Source organism: Paroedura picta, chromosome 5 (assembly GCF_049243985.1).
Source record: "Paroedura picta isolate Pp20150507F chromosome 5, Ppicta_v3.0, whole genome shotgun sequence".
Taxonomy (NCBI): domain Eukaryota; kingdom Metazoa; phylum Chordata; class Lepidosauria; order Squamata; family Gekkonidae; genus Paroedura; species Paroedura picta.
Window position 1 is genome coordinate 95,739,397 of NC_135373.1, and position 12,613 is coordinate 95,752,009.

The 12,613-nt window shown below is 41.6% G+C and overlaps 1 protein-coding gene across 2 annotated transcripts in view; it reads left to right on the plus strand.

Annotated features, from left to right (window-relative positions):
• The window catches only part of UTP20 (UTP20 small subunit processome component), a 67,274-nt gene that overhangs the window by 26,003 nt on the left and 28,658 nt on the right, over positions 1-12,613 (plus strand). For both annotated transcript variants that reach the window (XM_077339171.1, XM_077339172.1), the window contains exons 23-31: positions 2,355-2,445; positions 3,317-3,402; positions 3,614-3,739; positions 4,223-4,389; positions 6,055-6,263; positions 8,088-8,231; positions 9,437-9,516; positions 10,914-11,140; positions 12,164-12,308. In XM_077339171.1, coding sequence (XP_077195286.1) covers positions 2,355-2,445; positions 3,317-3,402; positions 3,614-3,739; positions 4,223-4,389; positions 6,055-6,263; positions 8,088-8,231; positions 9,437-9,516; positions 10,914-11,140; positions 12,164-12,308 — 1,275 coding nt within the window. The remainder of the gene's footprint in view (positions 1-2,354; positions 2,446-3,316; positions 3,403-3,613; positions 3,740-4,222; positions 4,390-6,054; positions 6,264-8,087; positions 8,232-9,436; positions 9,517-10,913; positions 11,141-12,163; positions 12,309-12,613) is intronic.

Consider the following 12,613-nt stretch of genomic DNA (forward strand, 5'->3'; position numbering starts at 1 on the left):
TGTTAATGAACGCTTTAGTGAAAGCTTTTCTCTTGACCCTCTGGTCAATTTATCAGATTCATACCACTGTTTTATATAGACCTTAAAACCCAAGTGAAATTATTTTGTACACCCTGCTGTGACTTCTTAGCAGAAGGACTGATTATGAAAGTAATGGTCAACCCTGCATTCTTCAGAGCCACTCTGGATAAATGCTCCAGAGGTTGGACTAGTTAGTGAGCAGTTAAGGTCTATAACAAAATTGGCATCATTTTAACAATAAAGGGCTTCACAGCTACAAAACATGTTACCATTTTAGGCAAACCATTTTGAGCTGTGTTTAGGAAAAGTGATATATAAGTTGATTAAATAAATATGTAGTTTAATATGCAGCGATATTTTCAAGGGAGCAAGATCAGATTCAGCCGCTTCCTCCTGCTTCCACCCAGCCCTCCGTCCAACTCCCACCCCCTACCAAACCACCACATTTCCGCTCCAGTTGTTGTATGTGCCCAGGCAGATATGAGAGACAGACCCCAGAGGTCAGGTGCTTTTTGGAGGAGGGGCCAGATCTTCCACATCCTGGTGGAAGAGCCAGAATGAAGGTGAAAGGAACAAGCTCTAGTTTCTTCAAGTGCCTAGATCTGTGTGTCATCACAAACTGGAGCTTGATGCAAGGCATCCTTTATTGATTCTCAGGCTGCATTCAGCAAGATATCACATGAAAAACTGTGCTCTATATTCCAAAGATAAAATAATGGATCTCAGACTTTTTACTTAAGTCACTTTATCTTAGCACACTGATGAGAGTGTGCTGCAGTCAGTTCAGACATCTTGCGAGAGTGTAAATAAGTTTGACTGGGCTATGGATTGTTTCCCTGGTTATTTAACTTGTATTTAAGAGACGTAACTAACATTTTTCAGACAGATTGTACATGAACCTAAGTAGGGCAGTTGAAGAATTCCTACATTATTGCATGCAGATAATATAATTATTTCATTAACAAAGGTGGTACTAAAGAGAGCTTTACAGGTATTATTTAGATATTGTTTTGAAAAGGAAATGTCTACCAAAATGATTTCCTTTGGAACTGCCTGCCACTCACAAATAGATGAGTGACAGGAGACTATATAATTGAATGAGTTTGCTCATGTAACTATCTGGCAGTTATTTTCAACAACAAATTATGTAGGAAATTGCACCTTGAATCAATCCTACTTAATGCCAAAAGAGAGAGGGGGGCAGTCATAAAATTCCTCTTTATAACAGGAGTGCGGAATATGCCAGGGGCACTCCAGTTATTTGCTCCAGAGATTACTAGTCAGTTTTTATATGCTGCTGTGGGCCTCAGTAAAGTTACGTTAGTGATCAAAGACCGTATAAAGGATATTGACTTTCCAGAAACTTTGGCTATAGGATGCGGTCTCTGCTCTCCCCTACTGTTTGAATTTGCTCCACTGATTCTCCCAGTAATGCGCACATTGCCTGTCAACGTTAACTGCCCCGTTGATTCTGCACGCTCGACATAGCATGCTGTCGTCTGTAATCTTGACAGGAAGACACAATAACATTCTGTCTGTCTTTGCTCTTCCAACCTGTTTGAAACATGGGGTCATGTATTTTTTTCCATAGTAGGCTTTGTATAGACAGGTACACTTGGATTTGTTAGAGCCGCTGCTGGTGGATTAAAAACCGTTCTCTTTGCAGAAGACTCAAAATCTTACTGGTGGGGTTGACCAAAGAACTGGCATTTTTTGACTAAATTTCTCTTCTCTGGAATGAAAATATGGGCTGAATTAACATCCTGTGTATCATCTACTCAGATAATAACCCATAAAGTATTCGTGGTTTTTATGATGCATGCTGAGATTTTCCATAAATGTGTAAGTTTCCCAACCTCCCTCTCACCCCCCCCCTTCTGAATGGTCCATGGGTCATAATAAAAAAGTGAACTAAAGACAGAATCCTGCAGTTGCATTCTGTGCACACGAGGAGAGTAGGAGGGGAGCATGAAGTGAAACAGCAAGCTATTTTTGCATCTGTTGCAGCCAGCCAGAGGTTTGTCATTTATGCCCGAATGCAGCCATGAGAAACAGCTGGCTCAGCTATGGAATGAACCGGATGATAAGCCGTGCTTCCTTGTTTTTCAACAAGCAGCATCTGCTTTTATTGCTGGGAAGTCCACTTACAGCCTCTTTCCTCGTCCACCCCATTTCTTCCTTATCCTGGAAAGGCAGCATGAACTGCCAAGCAAAACAACTCTGCACTTTTTCAGTGTGAAGAAATCACTTTAATAAACTAGTTTAGCTTTATCATTGTTTAATATCATAACAGATATTTCCAGTGATCTAGTTTGCTTTTGTTTTTATTTCAGACAGCTGAAGGTCCACTTGGAAGTATTTGCCAAGTTTTCAAATCCACGTGCGCTGTATTTAGAGCCAAAGCTAAATGAAATATACACGCAGGTAAAATCTATGAGCGCTCTTTATGTTTCATTTAATAATGTGGTTCTTTTGCTCACATCTCAATGAAAGTATGGCTATGGCTTTGCTTGCCTCTCTACTGACTGTCTCCCAAGCCAGGCAGGTCAAAGAGGGATTGGGCCCAGTTGCCCCCAGTGAAAATCATAGGATCATAGTGTTGGAAGGGACCTCATGGGTCAGAGTGAAATAAATGCCTATGGGAAAAAGGCTTCAGAGCACAATACATAGCTTTACATGTTTGCTTAATGTGTAATGGGCTTTAATGGGATTTTTATTGTATATGGAGGTTTGTTGTGTCACCCGGCACTAGACAGCTTGCCATGAGTGGCAGGAAACAAATGCAATAAATAATAATAATAAAATAATAATATTTGGATGACATGGGGGGGCAGGGAGAAGGTGTTTCCAGATCTATGAGGTTCACTTTATTAGAACAGTGATTCTGGGATAGATTGCAACAACAGTAGAGAGCATGACACGACAACCTTGGTATGCCCAATCATTGGCACCTCTAGCAATCAAGGGCTGCAGTTAGACCCTGACCAGAGACCCTGAGGTGTTATCATTGCTTGTGGTGGTCATCACCTGGGTTGGACATTGGGGAGGTAAATGGAGCGGCAGTCGGTAGAGGTCATTTCATTATATTAATGTGGGTCTTGAGGTGCAAATGATTCACAACCTCTCCTTTCATGAGTAGTTTCTCACTGAAAAAGGGTTCTCCTGAGAATTCTGTATATAGATCTAACTTATTGTTTTCTGTAGGAAAAGAACCCTGGTATTTGTTTTAGCGTGCTAAAAGTTATTTGTTGAGTTAGAAATGTATATACTTCTGACTTTTAATATATTGCTTCAGCTCCTGTCCCATCAAGATCAGAATGTGCAAAAAATAGCTCTTGACTGTATTTTGACCTACAAGCATCCACACCTGCTGCCATATAGGTAAGAGACCTCTGTTCTGGCTTGGCTGCTCTCAGTCTTATAGGATTAATATTTTATGTCCAAAAAGCCAAATGTAGATGCACAAGTGTAGAAGCATGTATGTTGTCACTATGTAGACCTATGTCTCCAGCAGACCTATGCATTATTTGTTTTTATCAGTGACTTTGCTGTTAGTGGATGAATTTTCTCCTAAGATATTGTATACTTACAGGGAGAACTTGCAGAGGTTACTGGAAGACAAGAGCTTTAAAGAAGAAATAGTACACTTCAGCATTTCTGAAGAAAACACCATCATCAAACCACAGCACCGACCGGAACTGGTTCCTGTTTTAATGAGGTGGGCTATTTCTTAAAAACTACTTATTAATTTGAAATTAAATCCATGTAGATTGTGGTGGATCTTTTAAAATGAAGTACAAAAAAGAAATTTGTTTCCACAGAGGATTTTCTTTTTAATACTTCCTAAATTTTGCGATGAACATACTGTTCTTTTCCCCTGAGATAATACTGTTTTATTTACTGTTCTGTCAAAATACCAGAAGAATGTTCCTTTTTTCCATTTCATTACATTTCTGCTACAAACCTTGGCCATATTCCTGGGTAATGATAATCCAGATACCGTTTCTAGATGGTGAAATATTTTGTGATCGTTTTAGTTTTGAATGAGCAGATAGGATCATGATTTTGACAATGTAGAAACGTAAGTTAAATCTGTGTAGTTGTTCCTAAGAGAAGTTATCATACTCAACAAATCAGGCCAACTGTATTCAGGTGGGCAGCTTCTGAAAAGCGGATGTAATAACTGTTCTTATGTTTGAAGGATTTTATATGGGCGAATGAGAAATAAAACAGGAAATAAAACACAAGGCAAATCTGCTGCAACGACCCGCATGGCTATTGTTTGGCGATTCCTCGCTGGCTCACTGCCTGAAGAGATCAGAATGTTCCTGGATCTACTTTTTGAGCCTGTGAAACACTTCAGCAATGGTATGCTCACGGATATGCTATGAGATGCCTAGAAAACCAATTTTGGGGAATAGGAACAGGTGGTTGTTGGTTTTAGAAGTACAATGTTAATCAGAGCTTGCAAAGACTTCCTCAAGACAATTGATTTCTTTGCCCAGCTGATGTAAATTATTCCTTGAGTGGGGTCAAAGGTTTATAAAGTCATTTTCTGGAAGGAGAAAGAATTCTCTTAGAACACTAGAACTCAGGAGCACCCATTGTAATGGTTGGGTGGTGGAGTACAAACTTCTTCACACAAATTACTCACTTATAAAAATCACTGCCACAAGATGTAGTGGCCACTAGCTTAGGTAGTCTTAAAAGGAAATCCTGACAAACGTATAGCATGGTTATATCACTGCTCTTAAGTCTGTTTTCTTCTGTGCAAAGAGCACTTAGTTCCTGCTAATGGTCATAATAAAAGTTACCTTGTGCACCCTGCATTGCTTATGTACTCATCTTTTTTTTCCTTCAGGGTTTTTACATCTTCCCTAAAATATGGTGCCTTAGATTGACTATTGTCCTGCAGTTGAAGTCCTAGTGCAGCCTTTCTTAACTATTTTTACCATTGAGAAACCCTTGAAACATTTTTCAGCCTTTGAGACACTCCAGAAGTGATGTGATCATGTAGAATATGGTTGGGAATGCTCACCCAGCTCCCCTTCTCTTCCCCATCATTGGCCATTTTTTGGAGGAGGGGGCAGGTCACCATGACCATATATGGTCATATCACCTAGTAAATGTTTAACAAATGTAAAAATATATTTTAAAAATTAATTCCTACCCATTTGGGAAACTCTTCCAGGGATGTCAAGAAACCCCAGGGTTTCACAGAACCCTTGTTAAGAAAGCCTGCCCTAACGTATTGATAACTTCTATTTCTTAGGAGCCAATCAGCTATATTTAGTTGCACCTATGAGCCAATTAGAGCTGTCTAGATCTCCTGAGCTTTTGGCACCCCTCAAGTAACAAATATATTCAAAAGCCAGCAGCATATCTTTCCTTTATGGATATCAAGAATCATAGGAGGGCATTTACCCCCATGAGGTGCTCCGCCCCTCCATCTGCAATGTAGAGGGCCAATTCAAAAAGATCCCGAAGGCTGAAAGAGCATGTGTATGTGGGTCAAGGGAATCAGAGACGGACATGTTTTCTTTAGGTGTCCACTTTATGTGGTTCACTGCAATAAGATAATTGCTCCCCTTTTGCTTCGGTTTTCTGGAGCAACAGAGGAAGGAGAAATCAAAATGCTCCTCTCAGGGCAACACACTGACATCTCTAAACAGGTAGCTAAATATTGTGCTGTAGCTTGCAAGTTACGTCAAACATATGTTAGCACTGGAAACTTGTCAGGAATTTGGGTAATTTAATTTCTGTTTTTGAAATCATTCCTGTTCAATATTTTAAATTCCCTTCTTCTACAACTTTTTACTTTTTTACTACAACATTGTTCTGGATTTTTAAGTGTTTTTGTATTTGGCTTGGAACCATATATATTAATAATATATATTAATTAATAATTAATAATAATAATAAATAATAAATATAAAAATATATAGTTACGCCTACCCAATATTGAACAGTACCTCCAGTCTCTAATTGGTAACATGACTATACTACTCCTTACATGTATGTTCCTTTATGTAGGATGCTGCCACTCTGCAGTTCTTCAAGCAACAGAAGACCTGGATTTATCACGAGTTCTGCCTCTGGGCCGCCAGCATAGCCTTTTCAGCAGCCTGGATGTACTTCTAAAAAACATGGGACATCTGATCAGCCAGTACCTGCCAGAGATTTTTCAGATTTTACTGTGCATGATGGCAACTGTATCCCACATTCTCCAGCAAAGGGAAAAGGTGAGAAGTGCTCTTCTGCAGATGTATTCTTCCCTTCTGGATTGTAAATTATTAGGATGATGGTTAATAAGCTGTAAAATCACAGTCTGCACTAAAAATCTGTATGCTGACATGGGAATGGCAAATTCCTGAAATATCGCTTTGATGACTTAGCAATGTCTCTAGCTGAAAGGAAAATATTAACTGCAAATATGTGTCTTTAAATGTAGACTGTGTTTGTTTAGACTTGGAACCATTTGAGGGCCAAGTGCAAAAGCATTATTTATTAAAATGTGTTTTGCACACATGCACACAGAGCCATGGCGTTTAACAGGCTAGTTAGAATTCTGGTATAGTTGACTGAGTTCCTTGCCATGTAGATATTATTATTATTATTATTTAATTGCAACTCCCAAACAGAAAAGAAACAGACGATCTAACAATGAGGACCAGTCTAGTACTGAAATGAAATCTTTGGGTGGGATTAATCTTTCCTTTCATTGACATAAACTTCCTAATAAAGGCAAGAGCCTTTCTCAGGTTTTGCAATCAATTTATGCAGCACTTGATCTGTGCTTAGTGCTTTACTATCCCTGTTTTCAGCAGCCACCTATGTACCAGCCCAAGAGAACATAACTCTGCTTGCCAAGGCCTCCCCTGCCAGTGTCTTGCTCTAGTAGCCTACAATAATGAACTAAACCGGCGAGCAAATTTAAATGGTGTACGTTAAGTGCTCATTTCCCATCGGTTACATTAAGCATATTCTGAAAATAGAATGTGGCAAAATGCCCTTTGGCTTCATTAGATGATGGTCTGCAATCTAGCAGTCTTCACTGCTTGGACTTTCGTATGCTGGAGCAGCAGCAGCCAGTGTGTCTAAAACAGAGCAATTCCAGAAAAGCAGCCATGCAAGAACAGATTAGCATATCCATGTAATACAGAACTTGCAGACATTCAGATGCGGGGGGGGGGGGGGGGAGCAGTTATTTGAAAAAACAGCCACTTTGTAAATGAAGTTATCCCGCAACCCTGAGACAAGCAGCAGTAATTCAATAACTTCTGTCTCTTCAAATTCCTTCCAGTATTGCCATCTGTTAGACTTAATTTAACGCTTCATTAGCTAGTGGGTGATAAGGGTCATGGAGGACTGTGAGAAACCTCTTTATTCTACTGGGCACTTTTCTCTATTAATTAGTCATTTATTGCAGACTAACACTCCCAGCAGTGTTAAATTTTTACTTTGTGTAATTCGAAACAGTGTTACGGGCTGACCTTTTCCTGCTGTTCTCTCTTGGGGCTGAATCTGGGTTCTTGTGGGCACAGTCTCCCAACAGGCAAATGGATCTTGACACGTTTAATTGCTGTGTCATTTTAGTAGCAAATTATTTTAAGAGCTGACTGAAGTTTTAAAGGCCTTGCTAGGAGATTCCTGGAAAACCCTTTCCCACCTGTGGCAGGAGGCATCCCAGAGTAGGCTAATCCTCCCACAAGCAGGGCTTATTTGGGGTGGGGGGTGGATTCCCCAGAGCGTGCCCTGCCTGCTTTGCAGAAACAGTATTTCTTTTGGAGCTCTGTGCTCTTTTCCTGCACTGCTGCTACATGCAGTGGGTGTACTGTGCAAAATTTCCTTCCCATGTGTGTCATGGCAAATATTTGCACTGGTTGTGCACCCTTGACAGTGGCATCATGCAACTGAAAGCACATCTTCCTAAGCGACTGTTTCAAATTATTGGCCCTCTGCAAGAATGGGGAAATGACGTGGAGAATAGCTGCCCTGCAGTGCTTTGCTCTTCTTAAAACAAACACACACAAAACAAGCGAGATTCAACTTGATTTGTTTTACAGATTCAGCTGAAGTTCATTAATCCACTGAAAAATTTAAGGAGGCTTGGAGGCAAACTCATAGCAGACTTCTTCTCTGACTTTGAAACATACAACTTCAGTGAGGAAGAAATTGAGGCAGTCTTTCATGCAGTGGTGTGGCCTCAGGTAAGGGCTGTTTGAACTCTCTTGCTTCAGTATGTGCGTCTCGGTGGTAAAGCATCTGCTTTGCACACAGAAGGCCCTGTAGTCTCTGATTTTGTAGACTTTTAGTTTGTAGCACCTGTTGTGCTGATTGGACTCTAAATTTTCTGCCCTCCACATCAGGCGCAATTTTCAGCTGAAAGGCTAAGATAGTAGGTGATACAAAATATCTCTACCTGAGAGCCTCTGCCAGTCAAAGCAAACAATACTCTAAGGCAGCGGTCCTCAACCTTTTTCAGGTTGCGGGCCACTGCCAAGTGTGGGGGGGGAGAGGGCGACCCGGGGCCCCACACATGCACGTTTGCGCTTCCAGCAGGGGTGCAAATGTGTGTGCGCGAACTGCCAGAAGTGCACGTTTGTGCCCCTGACGGGCACAAACATGCATGCGCGGCAGGTCTGCGCATGCACATTTCTGCTGCCAGTATGCCGATGGCTGCACTTCCCTCTCTCCCCCCCTCCCACAGCAAGAAGCTTGCTGGGCCACAAGCTAATCGGCCACTTCGGCGGCCAATTTGCTTGTGGCCTGGCGAGCTTCCTGCTGTGGGGTGGGGAGAGGGAGCAGCGGCCCACTGCCGAAGCTCTCCTGGGCTGCAGACCTGGGGTTGGGGACCACTGCTCTAAGGGACCAATTATCTGACTTGAACATAACTTCATGTGCTCATTGTTAAGAGCAGCAACCTCAAATCTAGAAAGCCAGGTTTTATTCCCCACTCCTCCATATATAACCAGCTGGGTGACCTTAGGCTAGTCACGGTCCTGTTAGAGCTGTTCTCACAGAACAGCTCCATCAGAGCTCTTTTTGCCCCATCTACCTCACAGGGTGTTTGTAGTGGGGAGCGGAAGGGAAAGCAATTGTAAGCCACTTCGAGACTCCTTCAGGTAGTGAAAAGGGGGGTATAAAACCAGCTCTTCTGCTGCTGCTCTGATGTCTGGAGAAATTGGTGAGCAATCCCATTTGTTGTGCTGTAAAGCAGCCCTAAATGGTGACACTTTTCCACCAATTGGTCGGAGAGTCGTTTTCAATGTGTGGGGAGGCAGAAATGAACTGTATTCCACAAGCGCACCATTTGTGTTTGGTTTGTACTATGCTTTTTGCTTTGTAGCTTCTCATACCAAGGAGGTCTCACTAGTTTGCCCTAATTTGATCTTTCTTTATTTTGTTTTCTCAGATAACTAGACTGGCCTCTGAGAGCCAATATTCTCCTACACTTTTACTCAAAACCATTCATATCTGGAGCAGAAATCCGAGGTACAGTCTTCGTTTCTCAGTTAAATGTATGATTTAACTACACAATTACTTTAAAGTGCACATCTATATATGTGTGCTGATCTTGAAATCCACATATAGTTAAAGTGCTTTCTGCGTTTCAGCTTAAACATATGCATGATTCTTAGCAGTAACTTGTAAATGGATCAATAGTATGTAAATATTAAGGCTGAGCTAAAGTGTCTGTGTTGCAAACTGTTTTGCTCCCCTTCCCAACAAAGGAGCCGTCCCCCCATTTTGATGTTTTCAATAGTGAATGGGATACAAATGAACTGTAGTCATTTAATAAAGGGGCACTAGAATAATTCTCCCTCCTGATACCTCTATGGCCTTACAGCAAGGCCCTTTGCCAAAGTATTTCTTGATTTAAAGTGTAGCCAGCAAGTCAGGAATTTCTTCAACTTTTGGAGAATAGCACCAAGCCAGAATTGTGTGCCTCTGGTGGTTGAAGACTTTGGAAGAATGTTCCTTGGTCACTGAGATTTAAAGTTGTTTTCAAAGCAGCCTGAGAGAGTTTGAGGGAGGAGTCTTGACCTGCCTTCTACAGTGGTAGGTGAGAGACCCCCTAGCTCTTGTCCAGGTCATTTGTGATAATGTGCAGGGAAGAACTAAGTTAAGATGGGTCCATGAGCCTGACCACATCCTTATGCAGTCTATTGTGTAATTAAATATACATTGTAAAGACAAACATATCTTTATTTGCTGCCTCAAGGTACGATGGTAACCACTAGCTTTACATAAGTCAAATTCATGGAGAATAATATTGCCATCAACAGTGATAGTTCAGTGACCGTGAATGGGAAAAAAATTGTCTCTAACTCAACATCTAGAGAACTAAAGTTAACCTCCGTAGATGTCTGTCATTTTTCTTCCACTTTGTCAAGTCTGCATTTCAGGGGAGACACAGAAAGTCGTGTGAAATCTGTTTGACTTGTTGGCTGAAAATACAACTTCGTACAATTCTGCTCATAAGATCTTTACCACATCAGAGTGTAAGACTGGTTAGACACATGAGGGGGGAAGCATGCTGATTCTAGTCAGCGCCTCTGTTTTTGAGTGACTGGAGTACATGGTTGGATTTTATTACTAAAATACCTGGAGACCAGTGCTAGACGGTTGAAAACATGCCAGTACTCTCATTGCTTCCCATCATTGAATGCATTCCGTTATGGTGGAGATCTTAAAAGGTGTGACTTCTAGGAGCAGAAACAACCAAGAGTCACGATCGGTTTACTCCTGTACTTATAAAGATTTCCAAGGATGGTTGGAAATAATCTAACTTGTTCTTCAGCAGGAATTTTGCCATAGTAAATTATGTTTAGCCTTCATTTGTATTTAATTGCTGTTAAGTTCTTCCCTGACTGCTGCCTTTCCTTCAGGTATTTCCCTTTGCTGGCCAAGCAGAAACCTGGATGTCCAGAATGTGATATATTATCCAATGTGTTTGCTCTGCTCTCGGCCAAAAGCCTGTGTGAGGCAACTGCTGGGGTTGTGATGGACGTGGCCGACAGCCTTCTCAACACTCCTGACTTTGAGCCTAGTGGTCAATTGTGCAGCTTGACTGTGACTGACACTGTCTTTGTTGAAGTGGATGAGACGTCTGGAGGTAGGCATGTTCAGGAGTCCGGCTGTGGCAGGTGGACATTTTAAGATTATGGGTGGGACTGAGGCTGGTCATGAGGCTGGAACTGTGGACTATTGTATGTCTGGAAATGTTCCTATAACATAATTATCAACTTGTATGTGAGAAGCCAACTTTCAGATTATGATTTCATAGGTTTAGTTCGCAAAACTCAAGTAATAATTTCAGAAAAATGATGATAAGCAAACCCTATGGACTGATTAGGTGCTGGTTGGCTGTGTTTGTTTCTTGTACCACAGTCTTTCAACAGTCCTGGTTAGTCCTATCAGTAAAAACGTATCGAGCTTCCTAGGAAACGTCACCATTCCTAGCCTGTATTTTCATAGCCTGCACCCAGGACCGTAGAGTTCCTGGAAGTCATATGATGATCTATTTTAACTAACTGTCACCAGCTTCAGCACAAACAATAACTCTTGGGTAGTGATACAAAATACAGTGTCCATCATCCTGTCAGCCTTCTTGATTTGTTAGGCGGGAAACCTCTGGCTGTGCTGGAGATTGAAATGGGAACGTCCTCCAGGCCCAGCCTGTGCTGTATTTCTGAGCCACAACTGGGATATAAATTCAGATATATAATCCACTGTCTTTTGGACATGGTCTTGCTTGTCAAGGAATTCAGAGTGACCTTGAATATGCTGTCATGTAGACAGTGTTTTAAAATAAATGTAAGAATCTCTCTCTTTTTGTCACATGATGCTTTTGTAGCTGGAAAATATATATATATAAATATAGAACACAACTAGCAGAAAATAACCTAACTCAGGGTAGCTTGATTTCTTCAGATCTGGGAAGCTAAGCAGGATTGGCTCTGGTTAGTACATGGGTGAGAGACCACCAAGGAAGTAACCTGGCAACAGTTTCTATTGCCACTCTATTGCTGCACCGATGCTTGGGCATTATTTATTATTTTTTCTGCTGAGAGGACTGCAGTGCCCTTTCACGTTCCCTACTGTTCAGAGAAACACGTTGATGACCTCTCCATTGCAGACCTTCCGAGTGTGGGCGCGAGGCTAGTTCTCCCGCATGTCCCTGCGATCCTCCAATATCTCAGCAAAACTATGACCAATGTGGACAAGGTGAAGAAGAAAAAGTACAGGGCCCAAGTCAGCAAAGAACTCAACATTCTTTCCAAGTAAGTGGGTGCATTGACGCAGTGAGGAGTGGTATATAAATCAAATAAATGAAAATAAAATAAGATTGCAGCTTTATAAAAGGGCCTTTAATGCTAGCCTTGTATTGTCTGCCAAGTATTGTTGAGAAGCTGAATCTGCCAGTGACCCAAGTCGTGATGGCCAGCTTCTTGATGGGTGTGGCCCCCTGGGTGTTATGTGAGGGTCTGTCCCTCACAAATGGAATGGCACATGGTTTGTGACTGAATCACCCTGTTTCCTTCCACGGCACTCTGGACCTTATCCAGTAGCTTCCCTGAAGGTCCTC